This window comes from Cebus imitator, unplaced genomic scaffold, assembly GCF_001604975.1.
Source record: "Cebus imitator isolate Cc_AM_T3 unplaced genomic scaffold, Cebus_imitator-1.0 Scaffold183, whole genome shotgun sequence".
In the NCBI taxonomy this organism is placed as follows: Eukaryota; Metazoa; Chordata; class Mammalia; order Primates; family Cebidae; genus Cebus; species Cebus imitator.
Window position 1 is genome coordinate 1,410,406 of NW_016107498.1, and position 22,733 is coordinate 1,433,138.

The following is a 22,733-nucleotide window of genomic DNA, read 5'->3' on the forward strand; positions in this document are numbered from 1 at the left end:
AGGATGCCTAAAGCAATGTGGATGAATGTATTTATCATACTGCCTAATTTACTCACTTGAGAACTTTTTTTTTTTAACTCTACTTTTATTAATGGAATGAGAATAAGATGGAATCTACCCAGGCACTGGAACGTTCTAAGCTTTTGCCTTCTTGCAGGATCTCCTAGAGAAGTAGACATTTTATTACCCAGAGGTCTTGTCACCAAAAAACACTTTAGAAATAAAGATAGATTTAACCTTGTTGAAGGCTGTTTTAACCAAGTTTACTGCTGAACTGAGGCCTAGAATTAAAAATGGCTGGAGGACTATCTTTGCTTCCTGTGCTCTAACTTCACAACCGAGTGATCTCATTACTATTAAATACATGAAATCCAGTCAGCCAACAAAGAAAACAGGCAAGTTGGAGATGTATGTTTGGAGTAAGCTAAGGAATAAGTTTGTCCCAATACTTAGAGCAAAGCTGGTCTAATTTGATATGGGCTTTCTCAGTTCTTTTTCACCTGCTGCTTGGTAGGATGGATATTCGGTGCAAGACATAGAGTTTGTCCCAGAGTAATTTTACTTACCCAGTCATATCACATCAAGTCAGGGCAACTTCTGAATAGGAATGCAACTGCTTAAACTGCATGTCAGAGAGAGCAATCTAGAGAACGCAAGAAGAGTGCTATTAGTCCTCTATTTTATGAAGCGAGACAGAAGTTAGACAAGAGAGGGGATATGTTAAGATAGAGCCTTCTTCCATAAATGAATAGACCGAGAGTCCTATATTTGTGGAAGAAGGTCCCAAGATGTAACACCCAAGACTAAGGTATACCACACTCTTGGCACTAGTGGCCAGTAAATTGGTCCTCAATCCTGACCATACCCTAGCATCATGCCTGTACCTTGGTCATTAGGAGGGAAGGTATGTGGTTTTCTTTGTCAGCACTTACCAGTGTCCGTGGGATTCTCAAATATTTGAACTATGTGAATCCTTTAATAATATCTTCTATTATTTACCTCAGAGGGATTAATTTGTACTGATTGGGTAAACATTGGTTAGTGTAAATAAAGCCCCCGAGATTAGAAAGTGGTTAAATATTCACTGAAAAAGTGACTGTGCAGTGAAGAGAAGACCCTCACTCATAGTTTCAACTCTCCCTAGCCAGTTTAGCTCTTGTGTGCAGGGTTTGCTTTTTTCTTTTCTACCCTGAACCCACTCATGAGAGCAGCAGCACAATACAAGTAGGCACTCTGACCTCTTCATCGCCCCTCAAAGCTGTCAGCTTCCTACTCTTTCTTCCCTCCTAGAATATCTGATGGTATAAGCTGTGGAAAGGACACTGGACATACTCCCTGGTATAAAGGTGTAATGGGAAGGGAAAGTATAAATTGATGTTCTAATTTTTTAAATAAATCATATAGGCAACACGTTTAAAAAATTGCTTAGACTTTGGCTAGGAAGTGAAGTGGATTATATATCTCTACAGTAATATAGATAGATAATTTTATTATTTTTTTAAAACAGAGTCTCCTCTGTCACCCAGGCTGGAGTGCAATGGTACAATCTTGGCTCACTGCAGCCTTGACCTCCTGGGCTCAAGTGATCCTCTTACCTCAGCCTTCCAAGTAGCAGGGCTATAGGCACATGCTACCACGCCTGGGTAATTTTTTTGTATTTTTGGTAGAGACGGGGATTCGTCATGTTGCCCAGGCTGGCCTCGAACTCCTGAGCTCAGGTGATCTGTCCCCCTTGGCCTCCCAAAGTGCTGAGATTACAGGTGTGAGCCACCATGCCCAGCCAGAGATATATTTTTTTAATAAAAGATATAAGGTATGTTGAGCTAATTATATGCCAGTGGTGTGGAACTTTGGAGGGTCTTATTTTTGTGACAAATTATGTTTCCAGAGATGTATTAATGAAAGGTTTTACAAGGCTTTTTAAATTTTAAATTAAAAAAAAAACGGAGGTATAACATGCATACAGAAATGTACACAAATCCTAGGTTTCTAGATGAACTAAAGTTTTATAATCTTTTATGTCTGTGAGTTTCTTCCCATGAGGCAAGGCCAACTAATGGAAGATGTTCTGTATCTTTAATTAAATGAGCAAACCTAAAAACTTACTGTAGCATCTACACAATTTTGAGATTTTCCACTTGGAGGTTTTGCTCTTATATGATTTTACTATTAGCCTTTAAAACCACGTGCGCGCGCGTGCGCGCGCGCACACACACACACACACACACACAGATATCTTCACTGAGGTCACTTTTCTAGTGTCAGCTGCAGATATACATGCAGATTCTGTATGTAAATCAACTACCACAGATTGAATTATATCTCATTAAATCACAATTATACATTAGGAGTTTCATTACCAAGCAAGTTCACAAGTGCTGGAGGCATACCATTGTTAACCCTATATTATTCTCTATATGATAACACTTATATGTCATATGTTGTCTCATAGTTTTAATGAGCTGCTTTTAAATTTATCTAATGCATATCACCTTAACTTAAAAAGGTTTTAAAGTTATTGATCAAGGCTTCAAAATGTTACTTCTAGTTTTTCACACTGTTTAAGGTTTTCAGTAACTCCCTGTTGTCTACAGAACAGGTCCATCCTCTTAATCTGTTATTGAAGAGCTTTTACATTCTATTCTATCTACAGTCTTATTGCTTGACTTTGTCTCTTTTTAAAATTTATTTTATTTAATTAATTTATTTATTTTTGAATCGAAGTCTCACTGTCTTGCCCAGGCTGGAGTGCAGTGGCACAATCTTGGCCCACTGAAACCTCCACCTTCGAGGTTCAAGTGATTCCCCTGTCTCAGCCTCCCAAGTAGCTGGGACTACAGGTATGCCCCACCATGCCCAGCTAATTTTTTAATATGTTTTAGTAGAGATGGGGATTCGCTATGTTGGTCAGGCTGGTCTTGAACTCCTGACCTCGTGATCTGCCCATCTCGGCATCCCAGAGTGCTGGGATTACAGGTGAGAACCAACACGCCCAGTCAACTTTGTCTCTTATTATTCCTTCTGCTCCTCCCAGCAGTAGGTTACTTAATAAGAATGTAGAATTCAACATTAATTAACTCTTAATATATTTTGTTTTCTTTCAAATGTATGTATTAAGTCCAATTAAACTGATAGCCTTAGCTCCTTTCTGTCCTTTTCTATCATTGTACATAATGTTTTTCACATTTCTTCTATCTTTAGAATTTTTGTTTTTGGTCAATTCCAATTATATTGTCATGGCTCAGATCAGGTCCTTTTTCATAATTCCCTCCATGATTAATATAGCTAAGTTAAAGTATTTTCTTTCTCAGAAATTTGGCATTCTTTTCCTAAATTACACTGGCTAATAAGACATGTTGCCTTTCTTACATCTTTTTTAGTTATTAATATGAAATTTAAGTGTTAAAAAATTAAATATTAAAAATTATAAAATTTAGTTTTTTTGTGTTTATACCTTCTTTCTCTCTCAGACTATTAAAATAACCTGAGGGCAGGGACTGTGTTTACACAGTTATGTATACACATACACACACACACACACACACACACACGGACATGGACACTAGCTTTATTGATTATTAATATAGTTTGGATATATTTTTTTGAAACAGCTTTACAATGAGTTACATATTTGTTTTGAAACCACAAAATCAAATGAAGCTATGCTCCGGCAAAGTGTTGTTAATCTTCAGGATCAGCTATTTCAAAAAGAGCAAGAAAATGCTAAGTTAAAAGAAAAACTTCAGGAATCGCAGGGAGCACCTCATCCTTTACCTCAAGAAAATGATCCAGACTACTCAGTGCAGGTGAGCAACATTTTCTAAAAATGTTATTCAGTGTAATATCAAATTAAATCATCACCTACAACTGACTGAAGCATAAAATTTAAATATATTTGCATTTATTGGAGTATAAGAAGTGTGCAAATAATTTTGCATTATACTGTTTTTTATACTTTTTGTAGGCATGAATATTACAATATAATTTCATATAGAAGTGCATGTGGAAGTACACGGTATAGCAAATGTAGTTATTGTGATGAATCGTTTGACTGATAGACATTATGGAAAAGCAAATTAATCGGTTATGCCCATTTTGAGACTTCATAACTAAATGAGCTAATGGAATAGAAAGAGTATCTTAACAGTAAATCTCATAAAGTACTTGCCATAATGCCTGGTATGCAGTACTTAATATCCAATAGTCCTACTCCTGTCACTACCTTGATACATGATTTTGAACAGGTCATATAATCTTTCTTACTATTTCCTGTGGTAAATGAATGTAGTATAAATATGTGGATAAATATGTAGGATCTGATTTCAAATAAGCCTCAGATAAATTATAGCGCTGTGAGCTTTGTGAACTTAAACATGTTTCTTAACCTTTTTATTCAAAGTTTTATCATATACAAAATTATGAGGATTAGTCATTCATAAAAATGATATGATGTGTTATATGGGGTTAGGCAATTTTGACTCATCATTATGTTGTGAAGATTTATCCATGTTTTTTGGTATAGCTGTTTATAAAAATATTCTGTAATATGTGAGTATATCGTAACTGTTTTTACATATGTCTCTAGATGAGTACTTTGGTTATTTTCATTTTTGTTGTTATGGATAGTATTACTGTTGACATTTTCACACATGTTGACGTATATGTGCATACATCTTTGTGGGTTATATATCTAGGAATAGAAATTCTGGAACAGAGTATGAAAATATTACTTTTACACAATACTGATCACCTATGTTTCAAAGTGGTTTATCAGTTTTACTATCACCAACAATATAAAAGAAATCTGGCTGTTTCCTGTCCTACTTAACACTTGGTGTTATCAGACTTCTTACTTAATTGCCAGTTGAATGAGTGTAAGATAATATTTTATTTTGTTCTTTATTTGCATATCACTGACTAGCCAGTGTGTGTCTTCTTTTGTGAAATATCTGTTTATGTCTTTTGTTCAATCTTCTATTGGACTTTTTTCTTACTGATTTACAAAAGCTCTTTATATGTTCTTGATATTAATCCCTAGTAAGTTAATATATGGCAGATATCTCAGTGTGTACCTTGTCTTTTGCTTTTCCTCAAGGTGTCATTTGATTAACAAAAATTAATTTTTTATTTTTTGAGACAGAGTTTTGCTCTTGTCACCCATGCCGGAGTGCAGTGGTGCAATCTTGGCTCATTGCAACCTCTTCCTCCTGGGTTCAAGCAATTCTCCTGCCTCAGCCTCCCAAGTAGCTGGGATTACAGGTGCCTGCCACCACGCCAGGCTAATTTTTTGTATTTTTAGTAGAGACGGGATTTCACTGTGTGGGTCAGGCTGGTCTTGAACTACTGACCTCAGGTGATCCATCCGCCTTGGCCTCCCAAAGTGCTGGGATTACAAGCATGAGCCACTGTGTCAGGCCACTTCTTAATTTTAATTCAGGCAAATAAATCATATATGGTTATTGCTTTGGTATTCCATTTAAGAAATCTTTCTGTTCTCCCAAAGACAGAAAGCTTTCCAATCAAAATCCCAGGAAGGTTTTTTTTTTTTTTTTTTTTTTTTTTTTAAGAGAAAAGATCTCAAACTCCCAGGAGGCTTTTTTTTGTTTTTTTAAGAAACTGACAAATCAATTCTAAAATTTGTAGGGATATGCAAAGAACCTAAAAGAGGAAAATTAAGTTTCATAAAGAACAAGTTGGAGGACTTACACTCCCTGATTTGAGACTGACTTACTGAGCTAAAATATCTAGATAGTATGGCATTAGCATAATAATTGACAAAATAATCAATAGAACAGAGTCCAGAAATATGCCTACTCATATATGTAGCTTTATAGTAACTTTTGAAACAAGGTTAATATAAGTTACTTAATTCTTTTTGAAGAATATTCTGTATGTTTTTTCTCCTTTGCTTTTTTGTAGTAATTTTACTATGAGCTCCTCAATTTCTTTATTATTATTATTATACTTTAAGTTCTAGGATACATGTACAGAATGTGCAGGTTTGTTACATAGATATACACATGCCATGGTGGTTTGCTGCATCCATCAACCCATTATCTACATTAGGTATTTCTCCTGATGCTATCCCTCCTTTAGCCCCCCCATCCCCTGACAGGCCCTGATATGTGATGTTCCCCTCCCTGTGTACGTGTGTTTTCATTGTTCAACTCCCACTTATGAGTGAGAACATTTGGTATTTGGTTTTCTGTTCTTGTGTGAGTTTTCTGTGAATGATGGTTTCCAGCGTAGCAAAATGTTTCTGATTTCCCTTTGGATTTTCTGTTTGATTCTTTGATGAATGTAAGTGTCTTATTTACTTTTGAAATATTTGTATATACGTGTATATGTGTATGTTTTCTGTTTGTCTTCTTGTTACTGACTTCAAATCTACTTCCATTGTGGTCTTACCTTACTGTATAAGATTCTTGTATTTTGATATTTATTGAGACTTGAAGCCTATGGGTTTGGTGAAAGTACTGTATGTACCTGAGAATAATTTGTATTTTGCAGCTACTGGGCAGAGTGCTCCTTAAATATCAATGTTAATTATATCATTGCCCCTGATAGTGTTCAGATCTTTTATGTCTTTAATGATCTTTATGTTTAGTTTTTCTATCAGTTGCTTAAGAAGGGAATGTTAAAATCTCCCATGTAATTGTAGATTTTTGTTTCTCCTTTGAGTTTTCTCAATTTTTGCTTCATGCATTTTAAAGCTGTTTTATTAGTTGCATGCATATTGATGATTGTTATGTCTTTCTGATTCATTGAACCCTTTCTCATTATAAAAAGTCATTTTAACTATAATATTTTGTTAGCTTGAAATGTACCTTTATTATGTCAGTATAGCCAATTATTCCCTTATATGATTGTTTTACATAGTATACCTTTCTCATTCTTTTATTTTCAGCAAATAAGTTACTGTATATTTAAAGTGTATATATTTGGATCCTGTTGTTTATAATTTATTCTGACAGTCTCTTCCTTTACATTGCAGTGTTAATCCATTGAATTGTAACATAATTATAACATGATTCAGTTTAGGTGTACCACATTATTATGTGTTTTCTGTTTATCCTGTCTTTGGTTCCTCTCCCTCTCTTTTTCTTTCTTCCTTTTGGATTAATTAACTGGCTTTTAAAAAAATTAAAAAATTTACCCTTCTATCTTCTAGACTCACAGTTTCTGATGGTAATTCAGCAGAACTCATTTCATTATTCACTTAAATGTAATGTGTCAGTTTTCTCTGGCTTTTTTTTTTTTTTCAAGATTTTCCTTTTGACTATAAGCATTTAAGCTATGAGATTCCCAAGTTTGATTTTCAGTATATTCATCCATCTTGTAGTTTGCTGAGCTTCTTGATTTTCATAATTTTAAAACCAAACAAGAAAAATTTTGACCTTACTTTCACAAATATTTTTGATTCCTCTTCTTTCTTTTCTCCTTTTGAGACTCCTATTTCACTTATGTTAAGCTTTTCAGTGTTGGCTCACAGATTAGTAAAGCTCTTTTAATTTTATTATTTTTTTTTGTTACGGACTCTCGCTGTGTCTGTCACCCAGATTGGAGTGTGGTGGCAATATCTGGGCTCACTGCAATCTCTGCCTCCTGGGTTTAAGCATTTCCCCTGTCTTAGCCTGGCTAGAATTACAGGCATGTACCACATGACTGGCTAATTTTTGTAGTTTAGTAGAGACAGGGTTTTGCCATGTTGGTCAGGCTGGTCTCAAACTTCTGATCTCAGATGATCCACCCACCTCGGCCTCCCAAAGTGCTAGGATTACGGTGTGAGCCACCATGCCTGGCCAGCTCTGTTTATGTTTAAAAAACGGTTTTATAGCCGGGCGCGGTGGCTCAAGCCTGTAATCCCAGCACTTTGGGAGGCCGAGGCGGGTGGATCACGAGGTCAAGAGATCGAGACCATCCTGGTCAACATGGTGAAACCCCGTCTCTACTAAAAGTACAAAAAATTAGCTGGGCATGGTGGCATGTGCCTGTAATCCCAGCTACTCAGGAGGCTGAGGCAGGAGAATTGCCTAAACCCAGGAGGCGGAGGTTGCGGTGAGCCGAGATCGCGCCATTGCACTCCAGCCTGGGTAACATGAGTGAAACTCCATCTCAAAAAAAAAAAAAAAAAAAAAAAAAAAAGGTTTTATATCTATATTATTCAGATTAGTTTCTATTACTTTATATGCAGTTTAACTGAAATTTCTGTTATATCCAACTTGCTCTTAAGTCTTTTATATGAATTATTCGGCAAATATAGGTCCTTATCATAATAGTTAAAATAGCCCCTTTAAAATCTGTATTTTCTTTATCTATTGGGTCTTCTTGGGTTTGATCACTATTGTTTTCCCTTTTCTTTTGAATATGGGTCATATGTTGTTTCTTCTAATTTGGAAATATATGGTGTATATTGTAAAATATATGTTATAGAGACTCTGGTTTCTGTGGTGTTACTCATACAAGTATTGAAATATATATATAAATCAGAATTTTAACTAGATCAGACTTAAATTCCAAGCCCTGCTTCCTATCAGGTGGATGGCAGTAAATTGCTTTTCAGTTCTTCAGATCTTATTTGGATTGCTTAGAGGTCTGCTCAGTGAATGAATGAGTTTATAGTTTTTACTCTTTCTTTTCTGGAATTTTCCCCCTCAATTTGTAGCTACAGTGGTATGACTGAACTTTGTTCTCTAGTTCTTCAAGCCATTAATTAATTCTTGCAAGGTTCTATTGGAATTTTAGTCTCCTAACATGATTTCTGTTGTGGGCCTTGCTAAGGTAAAAATTCATCAAAATGAGTAACTTAGCCAATGCTGTTCCATTTTTCAAGTGTCAGTTCTTATGCAGATTCTGCTTGCATTTGATCACTCTGTTGCCTTCAGATAGCTGTTTTATAATTTGCTTGGAGTTTAAATAGTCATGTGTGGTAGATTTATTCTGATAGGATCTACTCTGCCATTATTGTAAGTGGAACTTCCCAATCTTTGACGTTTTAAAGCATATTTTAACTTATTTTTAAAAAATCATTTTCTAAACAATGCAGGGAACTTAATAGACTATAACTTGTTTATCTTATCACTTCTTATTATCTTACATTTTAATTATACATATATTTTTACTCTATAAAATATTGTTGTAAAAAATCAATTGCATTTAGAATTTTTACACGTTTAATCTTTGTTCTTTTCTGCAATTCTGTATTTCCCACCAGGATCTTTTGCCTTAAGCACTCCTTTTAGTATTTATTTTACTGGTCATCATCTCACAGTGAATTCTCTTACTTTGTATTTTTTGGATAATGTCTTCCTTTTGCTTTTAATTCTGAAGAGTGTTTTCCTGATGGATAGAATTGTTGATTTGCACTATCTTTTCTTTCTTTATTTTAAAGATGATATACCTTGTTTTCTGTATTTCATATTGAGAAGTCATGTCTCTTATTGTTGCAACTTTAACAGTAGTGTGTCCTTTGTGTGTTTACTTTTTATAGTTTCTCTTTATTTTTGGTTTCCAGCATTTTTTATATGATTTAAATGTGGTAGTGTTTCTCCTTTTCCTGATATTTAGTTTTTAGAGCTTTTTTCAGCCGTGCCTATGGTTTTGGTTTTCTTTATTCTTAGAAAATTTGTGGTAAAAATGTCTTCAAATATGACTTGTACATATTCTTTCTCTCCTGTCCTTGTGAGATTCCAATTATACACATATTTCACTATATTCCATAAATTTTTTAAGCTCTTTTTTGCATCTTCAGGGTTTTTTCTCTCTGTGCTTCAACTGTGAGGTTTTCTTAAGTTCATACATTCTCTCTTCTGTTGTGGTGGTTAGTCTGATGTTGTACCCATCTATACTGAATTCTTGATATATATGCTACTTTTGTCTGACATTATAGCTACTGCAGCTTCCTTTTGGTTACTGTTTGCATGTTATATCTTTTTCCTTGCTTTTACATTCAGTATGTGTGTCTTTTAATCTAAAGTGTTTCTCTGTAGACACCATATAGTTGAATTATGATTTTAAAGTCTATTCTGTCCTAATCTATACCTTAAATTTGAGGGCTTAATATAATTACAGATGCTTTTTAATTTATGATGAGGCTGTGTCATGATAAACCTGTTGTAAGTTGAAAATATTGCAAGTTGAAAGTGCCTTTTTGATACAATATTTTCAGCTCATAATGGCTTTATATGGATGTAGCCGTATCATAAGTCAAGGAGTGTACTGAATGTATATTGCTTTCACACCATTTTAAAGTTGAGAAATCATAAGTTCAACCATTTGAAGTCAAGGACTGTCTGTATTGATATGGTAAGATATAAATCTGCCATTTTGCTAATTTTTATATGTGTTATGTCTTGTTCCTCTTTTCCTCCATTACTGCCTTCTTTTTTGTAATATTTTCTGATATGATATTTTAATTGCTTTGTTTTTTTTTGCTATATATTTTTTTCAGTTATTTCCTTAGTGGATACCCTGGGAGGATTAGAACTAACAGTTAACAGCAATCTCATAGAAATTCATAAGAACTTAATGTCAGTACAAATCATGCTCCTATGTACCTTTGTTTCTCCCCCTGCTCTTTATGCAGTTATTGTCACAAATACATCTTTATACACTGTATGCCATCATTACAGATTTATAATTATTTCTTTATGCAATTGTCTCAAACCAGACAGAAGAAAAAATGTTTTTTTTTCCTTATTGTTGAGAAGATATCATGTCACTATCATTGGGTTTGCATAATTTCTGGTGAGAAATCGGTTGTAATTTTATAATTGTCCCTTTATATATGTCATACATATGTGGAGTTTGAAAATCGTATGAATGAATATTAGATAGATATTGTTGAGCATGTTTCTCTGAATAAGAATCTTTGTGTAGCTAATGAGGTGACCTTAAAATAAGTACATTTTATGAACTGATTAAATAATGGCTCTTAGGTTATATGGAGGATAGATAGGAAATTTGAATTTAAATTTTTTTTTGTAAAATGTATAGTAAAATACAGGAATCATACTGTTAACTGCAAATCTTCATTAATTAATATATCTAAATATATATTCCACCAATTTTTATTGATATTCTACTCTGTGTTAGGTGCTATTCTTGGTGATGAAGAAATATTAGGAAACAAAGCAAGGAAACAATAACATGGCACTTATTACCATGTGTCGGGTGCTTATCAGACAGTGACCCTCTGCCCTGAATGTATGCACATGGAGAAAAATAATACAGCATGAGATGGAGCATGATGGAGAGTGATAGTGCTATTTTGTGTATGGTAGCAGAAGACATCATTCTGATTAGGTGACATTTAAAAAGAAATCTAGAAGAAGTGAATCATTTAGATATTTGATGAAGAGCATGCTAAGCAGAGAAGACAAATGCAAAGCTCATGTATCAGGAGCTTGTCTAGCAAGAAGGTTAGTATGGCTAGACTGAGAGTTAGGGGAAGAGAAGTGAAAGATGACCTCAGAGAGATAAATGTGGGGCAGGTCTCCTTGGGCCTTGTTAGGCTACTATAAAGATATAGATTTTACTCTGAGTGAAATGGAAAGCCATTGGTGTGTTTTTTGTAGAAGAGCAACATGGAACCTATTGGGTTGTCTTAATCAGAAGAGTGGTGAGATCTAACTGAATGTTTTAACAAGATCACTCTGGATGCACTGCAGAAAACATAATATAGGAAGGCAAGGATGAGAGCAGGGAGACCAATTTAAGAGGCAATTGTAATAGTCCAGGTAGAACTCAGTGGGTACTTAGACTATGTTATAAAAATAATTCAAAGGTAGAGTTCATAAACTTTGATATTAGCTTATATGTGAAATATGAGAAGAAAGGATGAATTTAAAAAGAATCCATGCTTTTCAGTGCTAACCACCTGGACAAATGGATTTGCTATTTTCTGAGGCAAGAAAGATTATTCTCACAGCTCTCCTAAGAGTAGGAGGACACTGAAGTTAGATGGAGGAGAGATGTAGAAGTCCTGAATTAGGGAAGTAGGAATGAAGAGAAATGTGTGACTCAAGATTTTTACCAATTAGTAACATGTACGTTATCATGCCGATACTCTCATTTTAGGATTCAGTCCAACTAGACTCACCTCTTCATCCTTTTTTTTCCATCCATCCATCCATCCATCCATCCATCCATCCATCCATCCATCCATCTATCCAGCATTCAGTTATTCAATCATCTAGGCAATATTTATTAAAATCCCATTGTATTTTGACAGGGGATACAAAACTGAACAAGAACATTTATGTTTCTATGAATCTTACGGATAGGCATTCAGGTAAAAAATAGTTACAAAATGTGCTGTAATTGAAGTATGAACCAAATAGGAACCTGTGGAGAAAAGCTTTTCAAGGAGCATGTTTAATGGAGAGGCAGGAATTACCAAAACTTTCACAGAGAAAACAATTTATGTTAGTTTGTTAAGTGCTTTCTAGATTCAGAAAGTGCACTTGTCAGAAGTGCAGTAGCATAGGTCCAGAATGAGAAAGTTTGTGTATCCTAGATAGTGAGAATACTTTGGGTAAATACTTCTTCTAATCTACATCCAAGCATTTTAGGGTGGGAGTAGTCATGATTCTAATTCGGTACATCTGGGCTGGGGCCTGAGATTCTGCATTTCTGTCATGTTCCAGATCAGGCTGTTAGAGCTGGTCTAGTGATCATACTTTAATGATTAATGGGAGACTAAGTGGAAAGTGAAATACATAGTTGAGGGGAAATGGTAGGAAAGTTTTATTCTTTCAATTTTTCTATCTCTGAATTTTTAAATATTTCTAGTGAGACTTTTTTTGTGCAGGATTGTGGGGATGTTATTTACGGAGTAATAGATAAGAACATAGATTCTGGAGTCTGGATGCATGGATTTGGATCATAGACTTGAGCACTTAATTGTGTGACTTTGGGCAAGTTACTTCTCTAAGTCAGCTCAGTTTCAACATTTATAAAATGGGTATTATAATAGTACTTACCTCATTAGAGTTTCATTAAGATTACATGAGACAATGAATGGGAGACATTTAGAGTAATAAATGTTAGCTCTTAATTTATTATACAGAGAAGACCATTGTTATGTTAGTAAATTTGAGATTTTTTTCTCATATTGGTGGGGATTTATCTTCCTTTCTTCCGATTTCAACTTGTAGTCCGAATTATTGGTGAGCTTACAGTCTTTGCCATAGAAAAGGGCAAAGTTAATTGGTTCATATGGGATTGAAACCTGTGACCCTTGATTTCTAAGCACCCTGCTCCTAACTAGCTGAATTGTGAATGACTGCCTATCTTATCTCAAAGCGATTGTTTATCTTTTTCATGCAGAAATAATGTTTTTTGCCTTGGAGGAAAATCTTGCAGTAGAAGACAAGAGAGAAAGCCAACCATTAAATTTACTATATTTATCTGTGAATGAGATACATGCCATGTGGCTCATGGCAAGACCACAAGATCCAAGTTGCACGTTTTAACCAGTCTTGTTGATTTTTATTTCTTTTCATCGTTACTCTCTATTCCTTGCTTTCCTCAGTCGAAGAGAATTTTCTTTAGCTGTTTTCCCTTATGTTCTTGCTTTATTTTTATAATTTTTATTACAAAATATTTGCAACCTATAGAAGAATAAATATAATTATAATGTTGGTATACTCACCAGCAGCTGTCACAAATAATCTTGATTGTATCTATGTACTCTTTCCTGATCCCATCTTTCTTTTTTTCATGAAGGTGACTACTGTGTTGGGTTTTTTGTTGATGAGTTCCCGCCCATTAAAACTATGTTTTCTTAAATAATATATTGTTTAGTATTGCTTTTATTTAAACCTTAAAAATATCATCTACACATATTATACTCTGCAAGTAAGTCTTTTTGTAGGGGAATTTATTGTTGCTGAGTGTTCCTGTAATTCTTTCCCCCTCTGTGCAACACTCTGTTTTATGAATAAAATACAATTTATTTATGGAATAGTCTGGTTGTATTCCCCACACTAACTCATACCTGAATTCTAATCCCTAATGTGAAGGTATTTGAAGTAGAACATTGGGAGGCTCTGCTCTCATGAATGAGATTAGCACCTTTATAAAATAAGAGGCCTGAGAGATACCCCTCACCCCCTCCACAATGTGAGGCTATAGCAAGCCAATTCTGTGTATGGACCAAAAGGCAGCCCTCCCTGGACACCAGATCTACCAGTGCTTTAATCTTGGACTTCCCAGTCTCTGGAACTGTGAGGAATATATTTCTGTTGTTTATAGGATACCCCGTTTATGGGAACCCAAACAGACTAAACAATCTATTCTTTGTCAGTGAACATTTTTGTGTATTTTGTTTTTTCAGCTATAAGAATTTTTACATACTGCTGCTGTGATCTTTGTATGTACCAGAAAGACTGTATGTGTGTCTTCTGACACACATGTGCAAGACTGTCTCTAGGACTTATTGTTAAGGATGAAATTGTCTGACAGATATGCAAATGTTCAGGTTAATAAGAAAATGCCAAATCGTTTGCCAAATTATAGACTTCTTAGTTGTATTTTTCAAGAGATAAAATATCTCATTGTAGGTTCATTTTGTATTTCTTTGATTTCTAATGAGTTTGAGTTTATGTTTATGTGTGAAATATTTATATCTCGTCTATTTTTCTATTAGGATGTTTTTCTTTTCATTGAAGTTATTTATTTTGGACGCTAATCGTTTGTTGGTTGCTATATTATTTAACATAATGTCACCTTTTGAAAAACATAGACCTCAAATCTCTGGCTTAAAATAATTTATTTTTTATTTACATAACAGTTCAATATGGGTGTTACTTGGCCTCCCAACTTCCAAGCAGCGATTTACAGACCCAAACTCCTTTTATCTTTTGGATGTACTGTCTTTAAACATGGCTCCCAAAGTTTTGGGTCATCTCTACTTCAGCCAGCCAGAAGAGAAAAAGAGTATTCAAAATCACATTTAGGAAGTTTTATGAATCTGGCTTAGAAATGGTACATGTCACTTTGCCAGCATATTATTGGCCAGAACTCAATTCTCTGTCCACATGTTATGTAATTACAAAGAAAATGGGGAAATATGTACTAATTTCCAAAAAGAGGAAACGAGTTTAGACGTCAGCCAACAGTCTCAGCTCTCAGTTAGTTAAAAGTTTCGCAAATATCTTCTTGTTTGTGGCTTTTCCTTTTCACTTGTTCTCTGGTATCTTGAAAAGTGAAGTTATTTTAATAGAATTAAATTTTTCAATATTCTGTCTTATAGTTGGTGTATATTGTATCTTATTTAAGAAGGCCCTCCTCATTCTAACACCATAAAGATATTTTCCTATATTTTCATCTAAAGTGTAGTTTTGACTTCCACTTATAATTTCTTAATCTGTGGGATTTATTTATTTGTTTGCTATAAAGAAGGGAATTCAATTTAATTAAAAAAATCTGGATATCTGTTTGTCTCATCGTATCTGTTGTGTTAATAATTACCCTTTTTCAGTAATGTACAGTGCCATCTCTCTGACATTTATTATTGCATGCATATATGGGTCCATATTTATATGGGTCAATTTCTGGGCTCCCTATTTATTTGCACTGGGTAATTTTAAAATCTTTGAAACAGCAACACTGTGTTTATTATTATAGCTTCATAATGAGTCCTGATAATTTTAGGGACAAATCTTATCACCTTATTCTTTTTCCAGTATTTTGGACGTTGTTGATGATTTCAATATAATGTTATAACCAGTTATCAAGTTTCCTCAAAAACCCTCTGGGGATTAATTTGAACAGAACTGACATCTTTACCATTTAAAATATTTCTATAAATGAAAATAATGTCTCCATTAATTTATGTCTTCTTTAATGTATTTAAATAAAATTTTGCCATTTTATCCATAGGGTCTTCCATATTTTAAAATTAGATTATTTCTGAGTAAGTTGTGTTTTTGTTGGTATTTTAGCTATCTGCATTTTATTACATTTTCTATTTTTTGTGTGTAGAAATGCAATTGATTTTTAAATATTTATCTTATATCTAGTCACCCTGTTAATCTACTATTAATTCTGTATTTTTAGATTCAACTGGGTTTTTTTGGGTAGACAGTCATATCATCTATAAATGTTGGCAGCTTTGTTTCTTCCTTAAAAATTCTAATATATTCTACCAATCATTATATATTTTACCAGATGAAAGTTAAGCAGAAGTGGTTAGAGTGAGTGTTCTTGCCTTGCTCCTAATTGTAAAGGGAATTTGAATATCTCATCATTGGGAATGAAGTTAACCATAATTTCTCATAGATACCTTTTTATCAGGTTAATGAGCTCAATAAACTAATATGATTGAGTCATAAATTTTATAAAATGTTTTAACTTTTCATACCTGGGCTTTTCCATCCTTTTAAAATTCTACTTCATTCATTTTACTGTTATTTTGTTTGCTTTTTTCAAAGCTCTATTAAGGAATAAGATTGATCTTTTGTGTAGCTTCCTTGTACTATCTTTATCTAGTTTTGGTACTAAAAATAGCCTTACACAATGAGTTATTGAGCCAAAGAATTAGAAAATTGGGTTATAAAGCTGATAAAATTACTCAGAATGTAGTACAGACACACAGCATGATGGAAACTATGAAAGAAGTGAGTAGACATGGAGCGGGGGAATGAGAAGTTCAAACCCTATCTAACTGTAAAAGGTAAAATAGAGAATAGGGGTGGCAGTAGACATTATGCTGTATATTTGTTTTTTTTCCAAATCTATGTTCAGTTTCACTTTAAATCTACAAGCTCTTTGTTTATTTCTGGAATTTCTTTCTTTTCTTTTTAAAAATCACTCATAGCTAGTATGAGAGTATGATAATTTTATAAGAATTAACATGAGAATCAGGGATCTTTTGGTGACTCACATAAAGAGGGATAAAAGACATAAAGGGCTTGGTACTAGTGAATTCAAGGCAGATAGTAGTGGCAGGGTATTTGGAAACAAAGGGTGCTATGCCTAGGGTTTCTTCTTCATGTGTCTAGATCAAGGTGAAGAGATCTAGGGAAAGTAGGTCTGAGCCTCAGTGCCTCTCCTTCAGCCCCATATGATGGTGGATAATCTAAGGAGAGGCATGATCTTAGAGCCAGAGTGTGCTTTCACTCTTAAACTTTGCATGTGGCTCTGTATATATAAAAAGGGTAAATAAAGTAAATGGAGAATGTAAATTCTATATAATTGGAATTATATGGTTCATAAATTTGTATCTGCATGTGCAATTACCATTTCATTACAATATAATTTAACATTTGAAACATTTTTTTGACTGCCTCATATTCTAACACAGGAATGTACCATTTTTTAACCTAAACTTCCCTAGTCTGAGACATTTTACATATTTTAATTTTATTTTATTTCAGTGCCTTTTTTTGTTTTTTAAGGATGGAGTTTTGCTCTTGTAGCCCAGGCTGCAGTGCAATGACGTGATCTTGGCTCACTGCAACCTCTGCCTCCTGGGTTCAAATGATTCTCCTGCCTCAGCCTCTCGAGTAGCTGGGATTACAGACATGCACCCCCACGCCTGGCTAATTTTTATATTTTTAGTGGACATGGGGTTTCACCACGTTGGCCAGGTTGGTCTCAAACTCCTGATCTCAGGTGATCCACCTGCCTCGGCCTCTCTCTTTATTTATTTATTTATTTTTAAAGATAGGGTTTCACCATATTGGTCAGGCTGTTCTTGAACCTGGGACCTCAGGTGATCAGCCCACCTTGGCCTCCAAAGTGCTTCGATTACAGGCGTGAGCCACCATGCCCGGCCTGCCCCAGCCTCTCAAAGTGCTGGGATTACAGGCGTGTGCCACCACACCTGGCCTCATTTGAATATATTTATTCTCATTCCTGGTTATTTCCTCAGGATGAATTCTTAAAAGTGGAATTACTTTGTTAGAGATTATGAACCTAAGGCTTTTGAATATATATTCCCTGCCAAACTGCATTCCAGCAAGATTATACTAAGTTATCTTCTCACAGTGTATGAGATTGCCCACATTTTAGATTCTTTTGAGTATTTATTATAATTTAAAAACAGCCTTTTGTTTTTCAAAACAGATTTATTCTTTTATTTCTCATCTCTTTGGAAACTAGTGAGGTTTTTCACTTTCACTTTTCATGTAGTTTTCTTTTGTAAATGTTCTGTCAGCTTGTATTTTTATCTTGTTTGCTTACTGATACACATGACCCTTTAAATATATGTTAGGGACTGAGCGCTGTGTAATGTTCATCACAGTGTATTATTTGCCCACCTTGTTAATACTTTTTAGACCTTCTAGACTCAATTCAAAGATAATTGAGAGTTTTTTTCTGAAGACATTTTCTTAAGATTGAGCTCCATGTACTTCTTTCTGCATTAGCAGGTATTAAACTTAATTGTTTTCCTTGTGTATCTCCATCTCTAGACTGTGAGCTCCTTGAGGGCAGGGAGAGTTGATGCTTTATCCTTTTCTCCCCTCTGCTTTCTCCACTGATTGATAGTATAAGTTCAATAAATGCTTTTTAAATGAACCCATGAAAATTCTTTGACATAACAGTTGTAGGAAGTAGAAGTAAGAACAATAAAGAGTTAACTTTTGGAAGGGAATGTCTAATTGTGACGTGGAGAAAAAATATCAGTAGTAGTTAGCTTTGTTTTCTTGCCAGCCAGAGGGTCTGGTATTGATGGTGACTGCCGTTAACTATAGTATTTCAGTTTCTCAGGTGGAAGGGAGAAGATCAGATTGTAGTACCTTAATTTGGGCTCAGAATGCTGTTAATCTTTGTCATACCTTAGTTGGAAAATATTATTCCAGAGTTAATAATTGGTTTGCTTTTGTTTGGCTTTTTATGATTTTTACTTTTTCATTGTTTCTATTTCATTTTTTCTCATTTTCAGCGTGGAAGAATGTCAATCTTATACTTTCTTTAGGTATCTTACTGTACAGGATCAAAATAATTTTCAATATATTAGGTTAAGGTGCCACAAATATAGTACTTTCATATTATGCTTATCATCATCTTTTGTCCACACTTAACTAGTTTCGAGTTTATATCTGTAAACTTAATTTGAAAAGTTGACTTGACGTATTCTACAGCATTATTTTAAATGAAAACTGCCTTGTAATTTGTTGCTTGATTTAATTATATTCAGTAATTTATATTTTAACTTCAATTGTATATGTACATATGGCCACACAAATATATGGAAATTTGATATTTGGATATTTGATATTTAATCAGTTTTCAGGAGAGAACAACTTAACAGTAAAATATAATGTTATGATATGATTTTTAGCCTTAATAAATGAAAGACTTCAAAAGAAAAATTTGAAGTCTTTATCCTTTGTAAGTCTTAATTATAAACTATTTTTCTCAAGGTCTTTGTGAATTATGTTCACAAAATTTGAACTTGTTATCGTACAACTCCACTATCCTGCATGAAAAATAAACCATTTCTGCTATAAAAAGAAGGCTGCCAATAGATATTCTAATATTTCAAGCCTACTTTAAGTTCCAAGCAGAATGAAACAGCATAAGATGTTAAAATGTAGAAATTTAGCATATCTAATGGAAACTGCAACTCAACTTTAACTACTCTATAGTGGCACTTCTCTTGCCGCTGTAATAAAACTTAAGAATGTTTAGCGATTTTTTTTCCCTACTATTATTCAAAATTACGTTACCCTTACTGAAATCTGAATGGCTTTTAGTGGATTAATTAAACTGTAGCTGGATTGCCATCTGGGTGCAGCTTGTTTAGCTGCCTTTCCACAGAAAAATTTCTCATGGAGTAAAGAGTATTTTTTGTAAGAATACAGCTGCTAGGCTTTACTTTCTAAAAAAACAAATAGTTTATACTTTCATACATGAGACTTGTGATGAAAATTAATTTGTAAAATATAAAACCTATAAAACCTTTAGAAATAATATAACACAGCTTTTTAATATTCTTTATAAATTTGTAAAAAATATATTGTATATCTTGATAACATAATATTAAATATAATGCTAGGTTTAGGCTAAATATGAAAAAATGGGAAAGAGGGAATTAACTAAATCTGATTTTTATGGCTCAAGTGGTTTCATTAAATTAGAGTGCTCTGTGTTGTTCAGTTCATTAATGAACTTGTGCCATATGCTTTAACTGTTCTGGTCAATAGCTGATAAAGGCTTGTGGATTTGCTTTTTTTTCATATAAAGCTGGATAAAAATATCCATGTGATGGGCTTTTATCAAAGGAGTTACTTTGAATTCAGTAACTACTACTGAGGCAATATGGCTCGCAATTTGCAACCCAAAGGTAGTCATACGTTATTGGAATACAGCCTACTGCGCTTCACATTACACAGATGTGAAGGCCTGATTATAGCTGCTTCATAATTAACAGTGATCCGATTTGTTTTGTGGCATAAATGGTGCATGTGTAGAACATTAGCCATGGCACTCTCATTCAAATTCAACTCAAGGGCTCAGCGGCAGGCGGGTCACGAGCTTCAGGGAGTAGAAGCACAAGCTCCTCCATATGTTCTTGCTGCATCTTACTATGGCTATGAGTGCAAGATAAGTTCCCCAAAGAACCTAATCGTGTTCTGTAATTACAGCGCGGCTTTCTGCTGGCTAGAAATGAGGGAGAAGCTAAAACACTCCCTCATCAGATAATTTGTAAATTACTTTACATGGCGGATGCCTAACTCAGTTGGTTTTCAACTGCTGAAATTATAAATAATTGTAACAGATGTGGCAATATGGCTGGCCTCCAATAAATGAGGCCCTTGATAATTTGGCCAACCCTTTGACAGGCCAATTTAATAAAATGTGAACAAAATCTTCCTGCTAATAATTTATCATCCTTTTTCCCAGTAGAATAAATTTAATTACCCTAGCAGTTAACAAGGTCACACCCAGATGCCAAACTCAGCTACAGTTTTGATAATGCAATCAGGAATTGAGAGGTGATGACAGCGTTGTTGTTTTTTTCATTACCTGGCTTCACATAAACACAGGTGGCGTAGCTTTCTTGTCAGTTTTTAATAATTACAGGCTATTATGGAATGCATAGTTAGCAGATTGAAAACCACACTTTAGTGAATTTGTTGGAGTATGATTGAGGTTTTAATGTATAGAGATGATAATGTGTAACAAGCATAGTCCCTTGCTTATACCATTAATACACAAATTTTCATTGTTTTACTGGTGACATAAGTGTTAAGTGTTTATAAAACTTAGAGTATGTATTATAATAAGTAGTGGATTATACCCGAAAGTCACATATTGAGAGATACACCATAAAGGAAGTTTAGTTCCATGAATTTTAGAAATTCCTTTTAGGATACCACTAACAAACATTTTAAATAGACAGATTTGCAAATTCTGTCAGAATGTGAAGCTTATAGTGTATTTTGGAAAAATCTGAATGTGTTTTATTTTGCTATTTATGATTTTAAAAATCTATAGAAAAATCAGTCTTTTCATTCTGGTTTTTAAGTATAGCCAGGATTAGTTTCCTCTTCAGATTATAATCTGTAGGTAATTTGTATATTAAGGAGTTAAGACTCTAAATACTCTTCTGTGACATGTAGATATTACTAATTTTTATCAGTACAGTGGGATATTTACATGTCATAGAATAAATACTTAGCTTGTAGTTGCTCAATTTTGTACCAGAGATGCTACTGTCATTTACTGGATGGACGTACATGCCAACTATTGTCATATACTGGATGTAAGTGTAATCAATTTGTAACATAGTCAGTGTTAAGTTTTATGAAATATATGGAAGAAGTTAAAGTTTTGGAATTATTTTTTTTCCATTTTATTTTGCTATTCGACAACTTGACTGTACCATATGCGTATTTAAATACTAAAGGAAAGCTAAATTTGTCTATTGTTTAGTACTGAATTTTGCTATAATGTGATAGTGTTACAAGAAGAGATAGTGATAATTTATATTTTACTCAAATGTAGTAAATACTTTCTTTTTATTTGTGAATTACAAATAATATCTGAAGATATTTGGGTTAAAAGTGAGTAGATGGAAGAAATGCAAATATCTATATTTTTAAAAAGAGAGTACTAGCTGAATTTGTTGATATTAGACATTTTATTACTCAATATAGTGGTCTTCCTAAGAATAAAGTGTAAGTTTAAACTAGTACACTTAGCTTTATTTATGAATTTTTATTATAAGACTATTTTGATTTATAATATTATGTTGAATTGATATTATTTTTCTTTTTCTCTTTTTTTCCAAGAATATATGACTATGATTAAAGTCATTTATTTTCCAGTGCTAGATGATTCAGCTAACAATGTTTATTAATTGGTAATAGACATATTTCTGCATATCTGAAATCAATTTTAAATATAAAGTCCATCTCTCAATACAGAGAATCAGGCATTTCACAAGGAAAATGTGTGTGTATGCATGTGTATGTGTGTGTGTATGTATGTGTATGTATGTATACACAGATATTTATACACTCTGTTGTATTCCAAGAGGATTTGAATTAGTTTTAGAGAACAGTCATTCAAGTAGTCAGTTTTTGATACATATATATATGTTAGATATTTTATATACACACACACATGCACACACACACATACACACATACACATCCCTGACCCGTACTTGATTTTCAGTGAGATACTGTTTTAGGAAAAACTATTTGTTTTGCTGAGGTATCGTGTCCTTTTAAAAATGTTTTTGTTTTGCTATAGGCTGTGTTATGTGTTGACAA

General features: G+C 33.8%; 1 protein-coding gene across 7 annotated transcripts in view; it reads left to right on the forward strand.

The window, feature by feature from the left end:
* The window catches only part of CNTLN (centlein), a 338,923-nt gene that overhangs the window by 138,696 nt on the left and 177,494 nt on the right, over positions 1-22,733 (forward strand). For 6 of the 7 annotated variants that reach the window (XM_017545934.2, XM_017545930.2, XM_017545932.2 and 3 more), the window contains exon 8: positions 3,612-3,806. In XM_017545934.2, coding sequence (XP_017401423.1) covers positions 3,612-3,806 — 195 coding nt within the window. Of the gene's footprint in view, positions 1-3,611; positions 3,807-7,837; positions 8,091-22,733 lie in introns of those variants that run through there. The other variant, XR_005202994.1, reaches the window with a different exon arrangement.